This window comes from Danio aesculapii, chromosome 10 (assembly GCF_903798145.1).
Source record: "Danio aesculapii chromosome 10, fDanAes4.1, whole genome shotgun sequence".
Lineage (NCBI taxonomy): Eukaryota > Metazoa > Chordata > Actinopteri > Cypriniformes > Danionidae > Danio > Danio aesculapii.
Genome location: NC_079444.1, coordinates 5761061 through 5779127, shown reverse-complemented (window position 1 = coordinate 5779127; position 18067 = coordinate 5761061). Strand labels below are relative to the sequence as shown.

General features: G+C 40.7%; 1 protein-coding gene across 3 annotated transcripts in view; it reads left to right on the top strand.

The window, feature by feature from the left end:
- LOC130236445 (myotonin-protein kinase) overlaps positions 1 to 17680 on the top strand; it is a 27665-nt gene extending 9985 nt beyond the window's left edge. Inside the window, exons 6-15 of one of the 3 annotated variants that reach the window (XM_056467151.1) lie at positions 618 to 711; positions 1044 to 1241; positions 2953 to 3201; positions 4133 to 4212; positions 5372 to 5462; positions 5904 to 6046; positions 9394 to 9491; positions 11056 to 11117; positions 11284 to 11358; positions 14616 to 17680. In XM_056467151.1, the coding sequence (XP_056323126.1) occupies positions 618 to 711; positions 1044 to 1241; positions 2953 to 3201; positions 4133 to 4212; positions 5372 to 5462; positions 5904 to 6046; positions 9394 to 9491; positions 11056 to 11117; positions 11284 to 11358; positions 14616 to 14717 (1192 nt within the window). In that variant the 3' untranslated portion in view covers positions 14718 to 17680. Of the gene's footprint in view, positions 1 to 617; positions 712 to 1043; positions 1242 to 2952; positions 3202 to 4132; positions 4213 to 5371; positions 5463 to 5903; positions 6047 to 9393; positions 9492 to 11049; positions 11118 to 11283; positions 11359 to 14615 lie in introns of all 3 variants that reach the window. The other 2 variants (XM_056467150.1, XM_056467152.1) reach the window with 2 other exon arrangements.
- Positions 17681 to 18067: the final 387 nt, after the last annotated feature.

Genomic DNA, 18067 nt, shown 5'->3' with positions numbered 1-18067 from the left:
AGAAAATACTGTAACAAAAACATAAACTGAACATAACCAGAACATACTGTAACAAGAACATAAACTGAACATAACCAGAACATACTGTAACAAGAACATAAACTGAACATAACCAGAACATACTGTAACAAGAACATAAACTGAACATAACCAGAACATACTGTAACAAGAACATAACCTGGACATAAACTAAACATAAACTGAACATAACCTGAACACAACCTAAACATAACCTGAACATAATAAGAACACAACCTGAACATTAACATATGTTGAACTTAACCTAATAAATGAATTTTTGAAGAATGTTGGTTGATTTAGAGTGAATATCTGATATGCATGTACATGTAGTTTTTTTTACTGTTGTGTAATATTACTCACTAGTTCCTTTTAATCAATTTACACACAAACATAATAACTCTATTAACACCAGCCTGTCTGGGGGAACTACAGCGGGGAAATTAGCATTTTGCTATAACCTGACAACATGCATCTTGCCTGTAATTATAAAAGGTTATATATATTGTTGTGTATATTGACTTTGTACAAGAAAACTAAACGAAACTAAATAATGATATTAATGCGTTATCTGTTGAATGTCTGTGTTCTTCTCATAGAGATATTAAACCTGACAATATCTTGCTGACAGCAGACGGTCATGCACGGCTTGGGGATTTCGGCTCATGTCTCCGGCTGGAAGATGATGGACTGGTAAAGTTTTAATCTGCTGTTTACTCTGACAGATCTGGGGCCTGTACTACAGCGCTGGCTTAACAAACTCAGGGTTACAGGATTAGTTTAAAAAGATTAAAAACAAACCAGTGCAGTCTGGATTTATTGGTACCATGAAGCTTTCTCTGTTAATTCAGGCTTTGTTTTTGAGTTCATGAGTGCATGATAAGATAAGCGCGAGACTTTGTTTATATTTATATAACCTAAACATTCATGCTAACATCCTGGTACCTAAAACCCAGAATTGGTGTGAACTAAACTGTAAGTTATCTGGGTAACCAGGAGTGTGTGTTCTGTGTGTGTTCTGACAGGTGCACTCGGCGGTGGCCGTCGGGACTCCAGATTATCTGTCTCCAGAACTCCTGCGGGCGGTGGAGGCTGGTGGGGGATACGGATCTGACTGCGACTGGTGGGCTCTGGGTGTATGCGCATATGAGATGCTTCTGGGAACCACACCGTTTTACGCAGAGTCCATCTCGGAGACCTACGCCAAAATCATACACTTCAAGGTAAAGCATATCAGAGCTGTCCTCATGACCAGGCCCACACAGAACATAAAAAGCGCATAACATAACCTGAACATGAGAGTGCACGCAGAAACCCACACATTTTCTTAGCCCATCATTTAGTTATGTACATTAAAAGGTTTCACGGTGTCTCAGTGGTTAGCACTGTTCCTCACAGCAAGAAGGTCATTGGTTTGAGCCTCAGCTAGGTCAGTTGGTGTTTCTGTGTGGAGTTTGCATGTTCTCCCCGTGTTGGCGTGGGTTTCCTCCGGGTGCTGCGGTTTCCCCCACAGTCCAAACAGTGTGTGTGTGTGTGAGAATGAGTGTGTAAGGGTGTTTCCCAGTACTGGGTTGCAGCTGAAAGGGCATCCACTGTGTAAAACATGCTGGAATAGTTGGCGGTTCATTCCACTGTGGTGACCCCTGAAATAGAGACTAAGCTGAAGGAAAATGAATGAATGAATATACATATATATATGTTCAGTTATTGGATTAATTTCAGTAATAATGAATCATATGCAACGCTTATTTTTTGGTTTTAATTTACTATACTCCCGAAAATTAAATTAACAAAATTCTGCACAAAAAAAGGATTTTTTCACAGGAAAATGCAGTTTCAGTAGGCCCATATAAAATCCGCAGATTTTTAGCCCATCATTGAGTCTATGTATTTACTTGTGTAAATGTGTGTAAATTTATATTTATTCAGTTTTTAAATTAATTTCACTAATATTATCGTGATATAATAATAGTAATTACACAGGAGGATTTTCAGCTCACACAATTTTTTTCACAAAGCTTTTATTGTTGCCTGTTGATTTAGAGTGCTCTTGAAAGTGCATCACAGTGGATAATCATTTATTATAATAATGCCCATGTGTCATTATTAGCTCTGACTGCATATGATTGGCTTCTGTCTTTCATGTGATGAACAAACGACCCAAACCTGATTAAATACTCGAAAATGAAGGGCATCTGCTGCATACAACACAACACATGCTCATTCTGAAAACGCACTCCTATTTACATTTCTGACTGCATTTCATCTTTAAAATGAACGCTACGGGCGGTTTGACGCCATTCCTTTTCGCACTAGCAGCTGACCGCTTGAGAAGGGTCTAGATGCAGACCTGGTGCAGTGCAATCTGAGCTGTATCCATGGCTTTTTAATGCGCTCACCTAACCCACCCCTAACCCTACCCGTCACAGTGACGTCACTCACTCCATTAAGCGCATTGTGTCTGACATTGCATCGCTGAGTGATGCAATCTCAGCTTGCATCATAAAGGCTGCATCAAGATTCTATTGGACCGCTTACCTCTGTATGGACGGTTTTCTCACTGTTACCAGTTTGTCCAGTTACCTAATATTGTATATTGTCATATATCAGATTTCCATATGGGGGAAATTCTTTGTCATGGATTTAATCATTAAGAATTGCACATTTAAATATTAAAGTGTTACGCCCTCGAGGCGAAACACGAAAAAAAGGAGGGGGAAGCCAAAAATCACGTTACAAAAAGTTTATTTTAAACCCACAGTGACCAAACATTAGGCAAACCCTGGTTTCCATCCGGCCCTTAGCAAAATCAAGATGTCACTGAGCTCCAGCAAACAAGACAAACAGTGTGTGTGTATGTGTGTGTATGTGTGTGTGTGTGTGTGTGTGTGTGTGTGTGTGTGCGTGTGCGTGTGCGTGTGTGTGTGTGAACAGGATTATTTTGAGTTCCCAGCCAGTGGTGTGCAGATGTCTGAGCCGGCGCGTGCTCTGGTCTGCAGTCTGCTGTGTGAGCGCTCTGAGCGTCTGGGTTCTGGAGGATCTGCAGACTTCAGGAATCATCCATTCTTCAGTGGTCTGGACTGGAGCTCTCTGCATCTGCTGCCTCCGCCGTACCATCCTGACGTCTCCAACGCCACAGACACTTCCAACTTCGACGTGCTGGACGACTGCCTCAGTGAAACGGTACCACAGCCAGCTAGTGGTTCTCAAAGTCTGGGTCACGATACAATGAGGGGATGGGGGGGGTCGTTCACTGTAAAAAATGCAAGGTTCCACACAATTCATTTATGTTGTCCCAACACAAATTGATTAAGCTAACTTAACACTTTTAACAATTTTTTGTGGATTGAACATAAAAACTTAAGTTGTGCCAATGAAATCTCAAGAATTGTGTTATTTCAGCTCATTTTAATTAAGTAGTTTGAACAAGTTTAAATAAATATTAGTTTGAGTGCTTGGTGATTTCCAAAAATCAAATTCATTTTATTAAACTATTAGGATTTCCATATTTTATCAATAACCTACTGAAAAAACTGTAGGTAATAGTTAGGTAAAAGCAACATGTAAATAAAAAGCCATCAGTCTTTCAATTTTTTTGCGACTCCTAGGGTGATTACGTTATATTAAAGACCCAGAAATAGCGCCAGATCCAGCACATTGATTTTATGGCACCAGATTAAACTTTCTGACACCTTCATGGCACTCACATTTAAAAAATGAATAGACTTGGGCCTATTGTGAGCCGTTGTGTGCAAAGTTTATTTATTTATAACCATTATTAGAGGTCACGAGCCTCTGGCATTGTTATTTTGGGGGTCGCAGGCTGAAAAGTTTGGGAACGCTTGCTCTAGGGCTTCATAAAAACATAATAATTTATTTAAAATGATTATTGCATCATATCCCACCCCTTTCCAGCAGTCTGCATTTGTTCCTCCACAAAGCCGCAGTTTCCAGTTGACGTCAGTGAAATCAACTAATCTGATTTCTGCAGCATGCTTGATTTAATGAAGTGTTTTTGATTTATTCATGTTTTTAAAAGTGCAAAAAAAGGCTATTATGTATAAACAGAACACACACTAGAAAAATATGTGTGTATGTGTGTGTGTGTGTTCAGGAGACTCTCTCTGATGTGATGGAGCGAGCACCGGTTGGGGTTCACCTGGCATTTGTGGGATACTCATACACTGCCACCAGGTCAGTGCTGCTTCATCTTCAGCTTTATTTTAATGATCTAGCCCAAATGGCATACAGTGTATGGTGCAGAAGCACTAAAGGCATGTCTGAATCCACTTTTACTATTTTAAGGATGGAAAAACAGTCTGCACACTCAGTGCATGGTCTAAAAGAGATATCCTTACTCTTAGTTATAAATGAGTTATGGGTGTTTTTGGGCGCATCTTTTATTAAACCAATTGAAGTCTCGTCTCACATTTGTAAACAGGAAACACTAAACACTTCTCAATCGAGAACACTGTTAAAGACCAAACACACATCCTATACCAATGCCCCTACATAGTGATGCATCCATCTCTTAAACTGACAGATGGACAAATCTAAACAAAAAATGCTAAAAACAAATATAAATGTGCATATAATAAATATTACTACTCGATATTACTCGAGAGGAGCACTTGATATGATTGAGCACGACTGGCTGCTCATCTGTAATCAGTATTAATCCAATCTGAGTGATCCTTGTTTACAAAAAATGGATCGTTTTTCCCTTCTGCTCTATCTTCGTTTTGGAAGAATCCCCCATTCCACCCCATCTCCTCCTTTTCCTACCTTTTCCAAGGGGGAGCTCTCGAGACCTACCTGTTCTCGGATCCCCAGATATGCTTATTTGACCGGGCAGGAGCCTTGGGCTCAAATATCTCTGAGCTCAGGGTTCTCTACAGGACAGCATATGCCAAACCTGCTATAAACACTAAGCATATCTAAGTGGGAACTCTTGAAGCCTAAATGTTTGACATTTAAAGATATTTGTGTACTGCTGTGCATCCCTGTGTGTGTATTAAGCAATGTCTATGCACATTTGATCAGCATATGCACATCTAACATGCTCTTTAAATAACAAATAAAAGTCCTGCACCGTTGACTTTAGAGGAGCTTTTAGTTGGTCAGTTGTGGTCTATTCGAGTTGCCTTAATATAGCAATGTTCCTTAACACACCTCCTTTTCAGACCAGCACACCCATGGGCACAGAAATGACTGTAAATCCATCTGCTATTTAAACAATGCGGTGCAAAATGTGAAAATGACACATGTGCCAGGCTGAAACTAGTAAAAAAAAACAATTGCATTGTGGTGGGTGTATAATCAGGTGTATTACGTTGTGTGTTGTGCCGAACAGAGAGACGGGTGCGCTGGACCGCAGCAGGGACATCATGATGGAGATCGATCAGCCACAGGACACAGACTCTCTCCGCCTGCAGGACAAACTGGTATGACACTCACAGAGGACGCTGTAGGGTTTGGGGGGAAATCACATCCACATCTTGTCCTTGTTTTAATTTATACAGTGCTTAATATGGGATCAGGGCTTAATTTGTGCCGGAACATGCTCTGAAATCTGATCTGGCACCTCATTTTAGCGATCCCCCTCCTCAACCACCCTCCTCCCCCGTCCGCTGTTCACTTTCACTTTCTTCCACAACTCTAAACCTGTTTAAGTCTCTTTCGTTGGTAACAAAAAAGATATTTTAAAGAATGTTGGCTAGCGGTAGCTATTGACTTCCACAGTATTTTTTATTACTATGGAATTCAGTGACTATCGATCTTATTTCAACAGAATTAGGTTTTCATGGGATTCCTCTAAAAGGTAATCTTGTTGATGTAAAGGATCTAAATCACCAGTAACGATGTAAATTGGGAATGTGAATCAGAATCAGGTGTGGCAGCTCAGAGAAACCATCACCGCTGAAGTGTTGAGCACTCCAGAATCTCCTGCTGAGAAAAACAACCCAGAGCGAGTGGACAGAAGCACAGAGACGGAGCAGAGCGACACACACGTGCAGGAGCTGCAGAGGTGATCAAATACTGCATATCATTTAAAATAGTCTTCACTTCATTATTTGTTTATTTGACATGGACATATAACCAATTACACCGGACAAGCCAAATGCAAATGTTTAAGTGTTTTAGCAGACTAATTCTCAACAGCCGTCCAAGAGAGGCTTGACATTTCAAAATAAAATGAAAATAAAAACAGGTATACACAACATTCTAATTCTTTAAATACAAAAGCTATATGGCAAAAGCAAAAGCAGCATGATCGACCAAACTAATAATGGGCTCTTCATGTAAACAATGCTGTTTTGTTTTTAACCACTTTCTACTAAAAACATTTACATTACTTTCCAATTTTAGGCTAACCAAAATATTCATATTCAAATATAAACAACCACAAATTCACATTTGCTTTTTATTTAAGATATGAATATATGTTTTTTGGTCACACTTTATTTTGATGGTCTGTTTGTTGAATTTAAGTTACATTGCATCTACATGCCAACTAATTCTCATTAGATTATAAGTAGACTGTTAGGTTGGAGTGTAAGTTGACATGACCTTGCAAAGTTTCTTAAAGTCAGTTTAGCAGCAGCATCAACAGATATCAAGCAGACAGTCTACTAATACTCAAATGGACCATCAAAATAAAGTGTTACCTTTTTTTTAATTGAGCCAGCAGACTTAAAGTGAATACTGTTGCAACTATACCATTTCTAGGTACATTAGTGTACGTATTAGTGGATGGCATATAGACACTATAGTGATTTAATATCAATGTATTTACTGTAAAATGCACTGACAATGTAATAAATAGAGCTGCACAATTATTTTGTTTAAAATAGAAATCACTGTTATATTTATAATGGCAAGCTACTAGGTTATCCTGAACTTGGTGATTAATTTACTAAAGATTCCAACACTTTTATCTAACAATTTTGATTGTTAACAAGCTCAGTTTGAATGCATTCATACCATATGATACCATCTCTTGATATTGTATGGTTGAAAAAACCCAATAGTATCTGGATGCAGCCTTTATGATGCAAGCTGAGATTGCTGACACAATGTCAGACACAATGCACTCAATGGAGTGAGTGAAATCACTGTGATGGGTAGAGTTAGGGGTGGGGTTAGGTGAGCGCATTAAAAAGCATTGGATGCAGCTCAGATTGCACTGCACCAGGTCTGCATCCAGACCCCTCTCAAAAGACCAAAAAAGCTGTTTCATAACATGTCAGCTGCCCTCTGGGTCAAATGCAGATCTGAATGCACTTCTGGGACTGTACTCGTCAAAGGTTTAATAGCCATATACAAATCACAGTCATTAAGTCTATGGAAACTCCCCACAATTCACAGAAATTGTGTATGTGTGTGTGTGGAATTCACATGTGTGTAATTCAAGGCAAAGATGAGAGAAGCAGAAGCACGTGCAGCAGGTGATTTTAGTATGATCTAATAATATAAGGCAAGACAGGCCTAAATAAAAGGAAATAAAACCAGGAAAAGCAAACAATGAGTGGCAAAGAACAACTGAAACACTTATATATTTAAATACACAAGAGCTAACAAGATAACAAGGGGATTGAGACTTGGGCAACTAACAAGGTTAAGCATGGGGATTAACAAAAGTGTGGCACAGAGAGCACAAGGAGGTGAACAGAATCAATCTAACAGAGTCACTTCTTAAATGAGCAGCTTCCAGATGAAACAAAACACACACACACACACAAACACACGCACGCACACACACACACACACACACACACACACACACACACACACACACACACACACACACACACACACACAAACAACAATCCAGAATAGAAAGAGCCCAAGAAGGTGAAGGTGCAGAGGCAGATAAGGAGAGCAGAAGTTCCAGACTGAAGGTTCTCTGGGGTGAAGCCCTGGACTGGAGCGTAGTCGTGATCTGGAGTAGGCCCTGAAGCAGACTGTAAATGACTCTGGAGTGAAGTTGTAGACTGCAGTGGGCTCTGGAGCGGATACAACTTCCAAAATTGAACCATTTACGAGCAAGACAAAGTCCTAAAACTAAGATATGATGCTAAGATGTGAAGCTGAAGGACCATTCAGTTGAAAACAGATTCTGAAGGGTCGTTTAGTTCATGGCAAAGAAATCTATTATAGCAAAGTCTAACCAATATATGAGATGAGCAATGTCCAAAAAACAGTTATGCTGTCCTTGAGGGTGTGTATATACCCTAATGCAGGAGAATTAGCCTAACTGCTGGGTCTGTGGTTGGTTCAGTCATTCTGCAACATCTGGGGCAAAGCAAAGATGACAGGAAGAGTGGTGCACATGCAGCAGAGGATTAAATTATAATCCAAAAACAGACAGGATGAAGCAAAATACAAGGATTTAACTCCAGGAACATCGAACAACAACTGACAAAGAACAACTGAAACACAAGAGCTGCATCCTAAATCACATACTTGTGCACTAGTCTTTGCCATTTTATAGTGCAGTTGAAATACCCACATGATGCACTTACTGAAGTGTAGAGCTTTGAAATGTTCACGCACTCAACAGGCACAGCTTTGCTAACATAGTGGAGTTCAGATTAAGGGAAGGGGCTTGTGGTGAAGAAGAGGGGCTACTGATGGATGGGAGGAGCTGATGATGAAGGGGAGGAGTTATCTAGTGTTGCATTACTTTACTTCTTTTGAGTTGTGCAACAAAATTCTCTTATGGAAGTGATTTGGCCACCTCTACTATACTTCGCTAATTTTGCTACCGTTAAACGTTGATTGGGAAACTTTGAATTTCTGTTTAGTAAAAAACATTAATTAAAATTATACACTACACCAAGTGTGTCACGTAAATAAAATCAGATAACTAGGGGGCAGAGACAGTCACTAGGGCAACTAACAAGGGTAACCATGATGACTAACAAGAGTTAGGCACAGAGAGCACAGGGAGGTGAGCAGAAGCACGGTTGTTGCTAGATCATATATGGATGCAGCCGAAAGTTAACAAGATTTATTTATATTATTTATTAAATTTCCCAGTTATTGTATTTCAGTAACATCTACCCCCATCCCAACCCTAAACCCAACCATCCCAGCACCGTAAAAAAAAGTAGTTGAACCAAGTATTATTTATGTTATCTATTAAATTACCCAATAAACTCTATTTTTAACACCTACACCCACCCCAACCCAACCCTAAACCCAACCGTCACAGTACTGTAAAAATATAAATTATTGTTATACAGTGTCATTAAAAAGTGCTGCTGAATTAATGTGCATATCACACTTCCGGCCAGCCGCGTATCCAATCTAGACTCTACCCAAAACACAGGGCCAGGACTGTAACAGTGTGTATGTGTGTGTATTGTCCAGGCATCTCCATAAGGCTGAGAGGAGGAACCGAGAGTTGGAGCAGGAGATGGCAGGCCTGAGAGAGCAGATCCTCCGACTGAGCACTGTCAGAAACACAGGTCAGATCATCATCTCTCACACTGATCAACATTACTCACTCATCCCACAGCTCTGAATACATGTACAGTGTGTCTGAAGCTCAGCGCTGAGAATAGAGATAAATATCCCATCCAGGAATAGATGACGAGACACATGCGGATCAACAACTGCATGATCTCATGACTGTCCCCATCAGGAAGCCTGTCCTGATCGTTAATAGTTTAATTGCCTGTCTTACTCATTTCACTTTCATAAATAAATGGTTAAGGAAACAATAATGCATTATTGATGCGATTAACAAATCAGATTTGTTTTGGGGTCCGTTTGTAGAGTCGGTGACGCTATAAAGCTCTTAGAGATGATCTCCTGAGCGTATTCTGCTTTTGACAGACTTCCTGACAGGGGTGTCCAGTCTCTGAGCTCTCCTGGGTACATTTTTAGTGCTTTATCTGTATGTTACTCTACGGTTTTCCTTCAACCTGCAGTCACTACTTTATTTTTTCTTGTCTATGTGGATTGTCTAAAGTAGAATCATCAGTCCTGTGATTACCATCTAATCAAATCCCCCATACACAGTAATGCAGAGTTCAGACTGTTGGATGTCTGTGCTAGTGTTCAGTCGCTGCTGTGTTTACACTGCAAGATGGATCAGGGTGTTTCACACTGCACGAATTTACAATAGGAAGAATCAACTTTCTCTTGGTCCACAAACTACATCTCACAACCAAACACATGTGAGAAGTGGCATGGAAACAACACAAGGTTACGTAGTTTACCCTTAGTAATTAACTACACTATGAGAAAGAAGCCTTTAGTAGGGTAAAAGATGTACATATATGCTCATCTGGCCTTTGAATGGAAATTCTCCTCAACTTTTTCTATTTTTCCACCCGGTTGTGGTGTTGCTCAGATGACATGTCAAACAGACACGTATGCTCCTGCCAAATTTACACTAGATTTTCCTCCATTTCTTGAGTTCAAAGAGACTGAAAAGAAGCCCTTAACTTCTCCCCAAACCTCCCGCTGGCCTGTAGATAGCCACACTAGTGGATGCTGCCAGTGTTCGAACTATACCGTGACCGTTGGGGGAGCCCACTTTTTTTTCTTCCGGGGGTGGGTAGCTTTGATCTTGAGAGTCCCTTACCACAATGATGTAGGCTGTCCAAAATCTTTCCATGCAATAATCAAGAGACTGTATAGATGCATGTTAATGATGAGAAAATAGCAGATGTTTACTGTATGATGGCTGAAATTGCCAAATGGCCTTAAACAGTGACTAAATGTACTACAGAATTTTACGTTTACACACACATGAACAAATTGCATGTAAATGCATGAGCCTTTCACAGTCTTATACTCACTACTCTTTAAAAGGGGCTACTTTTTACTCATCCTTTGATTAATATTTACAACAGACACTTTTACTCTACTTGCACTACATCTTTGGATGAGCAATGGTACTTTTACTTGATTTTTTCAGTACTCTTTCCACCACTGCTCACAACACAGTCCGCCAATGCCTCACAGCATGTGTGTGTGTGTATGTGTGTGTATGTCTAATGGCTGTTTCTCCTCCAGTCACAGAGCTCTGTGTGTGTCCACCAGTGCGCGCTCTGGCCGTTTGCCCTCTGGACTCTGCCCAGGACGTAAGCACGTCTCTTAGCACCTTTATCTGGTAGCACAGCATCTGTCGTGGCTGCGTGTCACCTTCATCTCTATTATTGTCTCATGAATGTGTGTGTGTCAATCCACACGTGTGGAGCTGCCGCTGTCAGTACTGAAAAAACTGATCGACCAACTTGATGTTTGCAGAGCTCAGTGACGCCCCCTGCCTGTCATTATCCGCTAGTGACGCCACTGCACCGCCACCTGCTGCTGTTCAACCGGGTGAGTGAACGCGCTCTTACTGCTTACGTGTTCATTACTTTCAGCAGATGTGAGAAGTGTTAAGAAGGGTCTAGCTGCAGACCGGGTGCAGATGCATGCAATGCTTTTACACACCTGACACCACCCCTAACCCTTCCCCTCACAGTGTTTGTGTTTGAGATTGCATGTCTCAGCTTGCACATGCAAGTCTGCAGCCAGATACTGTTGGAAGTGTTAGTGACTGATGCAGTTTGGTTTTATCACTGGAAAGGGGTTTCATTCATTCATTTCTTTTTGGCTTAGTCTCTTTATTAGTCCGAGGTCAGCACAGCAGAATGAACCATCAACTTATCCAGCACATGTTTTACACAGCGGAAGCCCTTCCAGCCGCAGCCCATCTCTGGGAAGGAAATGGGTTTCTAATATAGCTTTAATTAGTGGCATTATGTGCACTTAGCATGGTTGGTGACTTGCTTATGCTCCTTCAGAACACATATTAATTTTCACTTTAATAGACAGCTGATTGCTGCTTTTGATTGTAAGTACAGTAACTGTAGATATGTTCATATGTTCAGTTCATTCAGGTAATATCATCTCCCTCTCATCCAGTCACTGTCACTGTCACTGCAGGTGTGCCTCAGGGCTCTGTCCTGGGGCTCCAGCAGTTTATAATTTACCTTCTCCCCCATAACTATATTTTCCACAAACTACAGATGATCCATCTGCAGATAACACCCTGCTCTACCCATCAACAAAACTCCAATCTCCCACCATCCTCCCTCACCAATTGCCTAATTGACATAATATCCTAGCTTCAGAACGTCCTCGAATTAAAATAGCAATAAAATAAAACTTCTTATAGGCACAAGATCAACATTAAACAAATGCCAGAACTTATTACTTCCCAATAATGTTTTCTTCATCTCCCACGTTAATAATGTTGCCCAGTTTACATAACTCTGCTTACTTCCACCTTTAAAACATCATTTATATCCTTCCCTTGTCATATTCTGAGATTGTTTGTTTTTCTTTTTCTCCACGCGATGTCGCCATTTTCTGTTTCTGTTTGGGGTTCATTTGTGTTAATCTTGTTCTGCTGTGTCTTGTTAGACTAGCCTATTTGTTCCACCCTCTTGTCTTCACTTGGTTTTTGAGTTTCTAACTAGTGCCATAAGTTCTCTACCCAGATTCTCTAGTCATTACCTCTCTTTCTTTGGTTTGTTTGTATTTTTGGCTAAAGTACCCTTTGCTCTACAGAAAACTATGTTTGTTACCTGCTTGGCTGTAGTCAGCCTTGTAGACTTCCTATCCCTGCTGATAAATCCAGCTTAAACCAGCCTAGGCTGGTTGGCTGATTTTAGCTGGTTGACCAGCCTGGTTTTAGAGGGGTTTTGGCCATTTCCAGGCTGGTTTCCAGCCATTTCCAGCCAGGCCTTAGCTGGTCAGGCTGGAAAGTGACCAGCTAAAACTGGTCTGAATTTACCCCATGAAAATTCACAGACAATACAAGCATGCACCGTTTGTATTTGATAATATCACAGTGCCTTCTTAATTGGTATTTAATACGCTGGAGAACTGCTGAGAAAATCAACCCGGGCTGATTATGGATACGTACCTCTATATACATTTCTGGAGTACATCAAATATGTCTCAGGAGGTATGTTTAGCTGGTCAGGCTGGAAAGTGACCAGCTAAAACCAGCTTGACCAGCCTGGTTTAAGGTGGACATAGCTGGTTTTGGCTGGGCTCCCAGCCTGACTAGGCTGGTCAAGCTGGTTTTAACTGGACATTTTCCAGCCTGACCAGCTGAGACCAGGCTTGAAATGGCTGGAAACCAGCCTGGAAATGGTCAAAAACCCTCTAAAACCAGGCTGGTCAACCAGCTAAGCTAAGGTTTAAGCTGGATTTTTTCAGTAGGGATGTTTTTGCCTGACTTTTTTTTTTTGATGATGATGATGATGTTGTACTTCCTGAATAGACACCTTTTTTGAACTAGACCTTGTGCCTTGGTAATTGAGTTCATCACTTTCTGTGGGTAAATGGTAGAACATTAGTCTTCCACACCAGAGACCTGGGTTCGAGCTTCTAGCACAGTGGGTGCCCAAACTTGGTCCTGAAGGGCCAGTGTCCTGCATAGTTTAGCTCCAACATCCTTCAACACACCTGCCTGGAAGTTTTTGTATACCTAGAAAGAGCTTGATTAGCTGGTTCAGGTGTGTCTAATTGGGGTTGGAACTAAAATAAGCAGGACACCGGCCCTCCAGGACTGAGTTTGGACAGCCCTGCTCTACCACATCACATCCTTTATGCCTCGCTCTTTCACAGCTTAGTCACCTCTCATTTACATTATTGCTCTGAAGGAGGACAGAGAGCAGGAAAGTGACTGTAAATGGGAAGCAGGACAAACGACCAGGGTGTGGATGATGGAGTCAGGAGGATGCAGGAATGGACCTAGAGTTCAGTTAGGGTGGCAACCCTAAAAAATAAAGAGTTAAGGTGGCAATTTAGGCAGTTCAAGTGATTCAGGCAGTTCAGGTGAATCCAGAGAGTGTAGTTTATTTGTCCCATCTTCAACTCCGGGCCCGGGAAACAAATCTTTCAATTGCAAGTACAACTCCCTAAACATTAGGCCGCAACTGCCCCCCAAATATATAAAATACTAATCAGAACAATAGGAGTTTGAAAAACATAAATATCTGATCATCCTCCATATATCACACTTACAAGACCATGGCAATGGCTGACACATTTGTATTACATTCCAAAGAGTTACGTTATCAGCACCACAGTGAAAAAAGAAATCGTTTCCAAGCTGATTGGCTCGGATCGGCACAGAACGGAACGGTTAAGCAAACAGAACTGTTGGGCACCATAGTGGAAAATGGCTTTGGTGTCTCCCTGGCCCTGAGGTTCTTCATCTCTACTTTGTTTTCCAGCTCCATCACCATCAGTTATTCCCTGATATTGTCAGTCCCATCTCCAGCATGGCTCCTCCCACCATTGGCTCCTCAGTGGGCTTCTGTCCCAGCTGGACTGTGGGTTCTCGGCTGTATCCTCCTGCTCCCGGGCCCTCTCTCCATCATCAGCACCCTTAATTTGTTTAATTATAGTGTAGGGTCAACTGAAGAAGAGCAATGTCACATGTTTGACCTGGCTTGTGCTCCTCTGTTATATTTTCTCTCTGTCATTAGTCCTACACAAGTTTGAATTTTGTCAACCATTTTCTCTGTTTAAGTGCCTGGCTATATCAATGACGTGTGTGTGTGTGTGTGGGTCAGGTACGGGTGCCGCAGGTGAGCAGTGAGTCGTATCTGCTGGTGTGTGCTGTAGGGCAGGAGCTGCAGCTGTGGGAGCGTCACCTCAACACTGATCTCTGCTGAACATCTGCAAACAAACACTACACACACACTACAGCAGCAGAGGACACACTTCTGTTCATCCATTCATCTGTGTTTCTGCTCATCTGTTTATCAGCTCTTCAGCTCCACAGACCTCCAGCATCACGCAGGCATCCTTCAGAGTGTTTAAAACCAGGAACATCCATTCACATGAACTTCTATTGTAGTGAATTTATCCCATGAAATTTCACAGACAATACAAGCATGCACCGTTTGTATTTGATAATATCACAGTGCCTTCTTAATTGGTATTTAATAAGCTGGAGAACTGCTGAGAAAATCAACCCGGGCTGATTATGGATACGTACCTCTATATACATTTCTGGAGTACATCAAATATGTCCCAGGAGGTATGGTTTTGTGCAGTTTTTGTTTTCACGAATCCACCAGAGGCCACTGTGTGCGCTTTTACAGATCTCAAATTTCTCTAGCTAGCGCCATTTACACCTGCTCTTCTCGCATAAATCCACAGAGGCCGCTACTGACTGATTTTTATGAAGTTTTCAGATTTTACCACATTCTCACGCTGATAATTACTTGATTATTTTATTTTTGCCTTTTTTTTTAACCTGCTTTCTGGAACCATTTTTTGCTGGACTTGAACCCCGTCATTGCCATCAACTCTTCTCTGCATCTCAAGTCCACTCACGTACGTGGTGAGCTACTGGACAACCTGGTAACAGCGTAAAAAGACGTCCAGATGGAGGTAAGCAGTCAGCTGGTACCGCCAAAGAAACCGAAGTCATCGGCGGTGTCATACCGCCACATGGGGTTCGTTTTAAAGACAAAATGTAGCCATACGTAACTCTGGATACATAATTCATGCTCTCCAGAAATGTATGCAGGAGTAGATTTTCAGAATGATAACATATTGTCTTGTTTTCAGAAATATTGAGTCAAACTTAAGTGACTTTTTCCTTAAATCAAGCACAATAATCTGCCAATTTGGTCATTCCAAAGTGAAAATAAGGGTGCTTTCACACCTAGACTTTTGTTTCGGAACCTGGCGCGTTTCCCTAGTTAGCGCGGTTTGTTTGGTATATGTGAATCCAGCGATTGCGCTCGGATCCGCGCCAAATGAATCAATCGGCTTGATTTAAACGAACTCGGGAGTGGATCGATTGTAGTGAGAAAGCAATACAATCCGAACCAGGCTATATCACAGCGTATTATGGACATGTAATCGGCATATATACGGCTATATGAAGAGAGAATTATGAGGAGGGCGGGATGTCATTCCTACCGGTAAATGTGTTCATGTTAAATATGAAAGTGAAAGCATGCTGAACTATTAACGAGAGCTGTTTATCAGTCTTGGTGTATCTGTTATTTCTCTCACTATAATGTAAAGCCTATAATGCATAAGCCAACTGCTATGTATGAGAAAGTCTTACCTCTGATTTATACCTGGTGATGATGTCTGTGGGTGTCACCATTCCATTCACCAAACAATTCTAATCCCTGTTTTGGAACAAGAGAATCGATCCACAGGTGTGAAAGCACCCTAAGATTATTCTGCTTCCCCCATGGTCAGACAATTTTGCTTGTTTTAAGGAAAATCTCACTTAATTTTGGCTCAATATTTTTTAAAACAAGACAATATTGTTTGCTTGTCTAGAAAATGCTTCTTGATTTGAGAATTTGTAGATATTTGGACTAGAAACAAGACAAAAATCTGTCAGTGAGCTCAGTTATCTTGTTATTCAAGCACTTATTGGCTGTTTGAAAATGTAAGCATAATTAACGGATGTGAATTTCTTTAGGATTTAATAGAAAGTAATAATTATGAATGTAAAAAAAGAAAATATTAATTTAAAAATGATAAAATACACATTTATACATGACAGTATTTTATATAGTCTCATTATGACACCAGAAATGTGTCTGTTAGTCTGAGCAACCTAAATCTAAAAGGATCTGTGCATTAGAATATTTTCATTCAATATTTTCATCAGATTTTCTAAAGAATGCATGTGAATTATGAATAAGTTTCTCATTAATACATGCTTATTGCAGTGGTGGGAATCTGAATTGGGGCAGTCAGGTTATTGCAATGTCTGGATGCAGCCTTGATGATGTAAGCTGAGATTAATGTTAGATTAATGTCAATTATGTCAGACACAATGCACTCAATGGAGCTGGTGACGTCACTGTGAGGGGTGGGGTTAGGTGGGGCATTAAAAGCATTGCATGCAGCTCATGCACACCAGGTCTGCATCCAGACCCCTCTCGATTATTGTCTTAAACTGAGGTTGTGTCTCAATCAGCTCCCTTGTTCACTAGTCAGTGCACTGGTTCTCAATTGCAAAAATTCTTTCAGAGCATTTTAATTTTCCCCGTTCATTTCTGCTTTTGAATTGCATTATGGGATGTTGATCTTTCATCCAACAATCTTTAACCTTGAAAAGTGTGAAATGACCATTTCTGATAGTCTAAAATAACTTATTGTCTTGGTTGGTGTGCAGTATATTACACTACAAAAGCCTTTTTTACAGACTTATTTCTCTAGATATCATTCATTTTCTTTTTGGCTCAGTCCTTTTAGTAATCTGTCGTCGCCACAGCAGAATGAACCACCAACTATTCCAGTATATGTTTTACACATCGGATGCCCTTCCAGCTGCAACCCACCACTGGGAAACACCCATACACTCTCATTCACACACGTACACTACGGCCACTTTAGTTGTTTGGACTGTGGGGGAAACCGGAGCACCCGGAGGAAACCCACGCCAACACGGGAAGAACATGCAAACTCCACACAGAAACACCAACTGACTCAGTCAGGCCTCAAACCAGCGGCCTTCTTGCTGTAAGGCCACACCCACTGTGCCACTGTGATGCCCCATGTTTGATAATGAATGAATTATTTAACACTTTCAGCAAAATGTAACTGACTCTGTAAGAATATTAATTAAAAGTGCAACTTGACCAATCATGATGACTTAGTGTATTATGTCATGACTTTACTTGAAGAGATTATTATTATTATAAACTCAGTCTCATGAACTCCTGTGTTTAAACTGTTCATAATGACGCAGACAGAACACTTTATATTGTTTTTTTAATGTAAACACGCATTAGACGGACATTCATAACCATTACATTAATAATAATGTACCTCTCTAAGTAAAGTCATGACATAATGATAGATTAATGGGTTCATGTTGGTTAAATTACACTTTTAACTGACTTAAAACCAAAGTGTTCATTAATACATTAATTAACAAACATGAACTAGCAAGTAATTAGAAATTAAAACTAGCAAGTAATTAAAAAAGGTCGCTGTTATTTACACATCAACTCATGTGACTAATTTTAAAGTTGGTTCT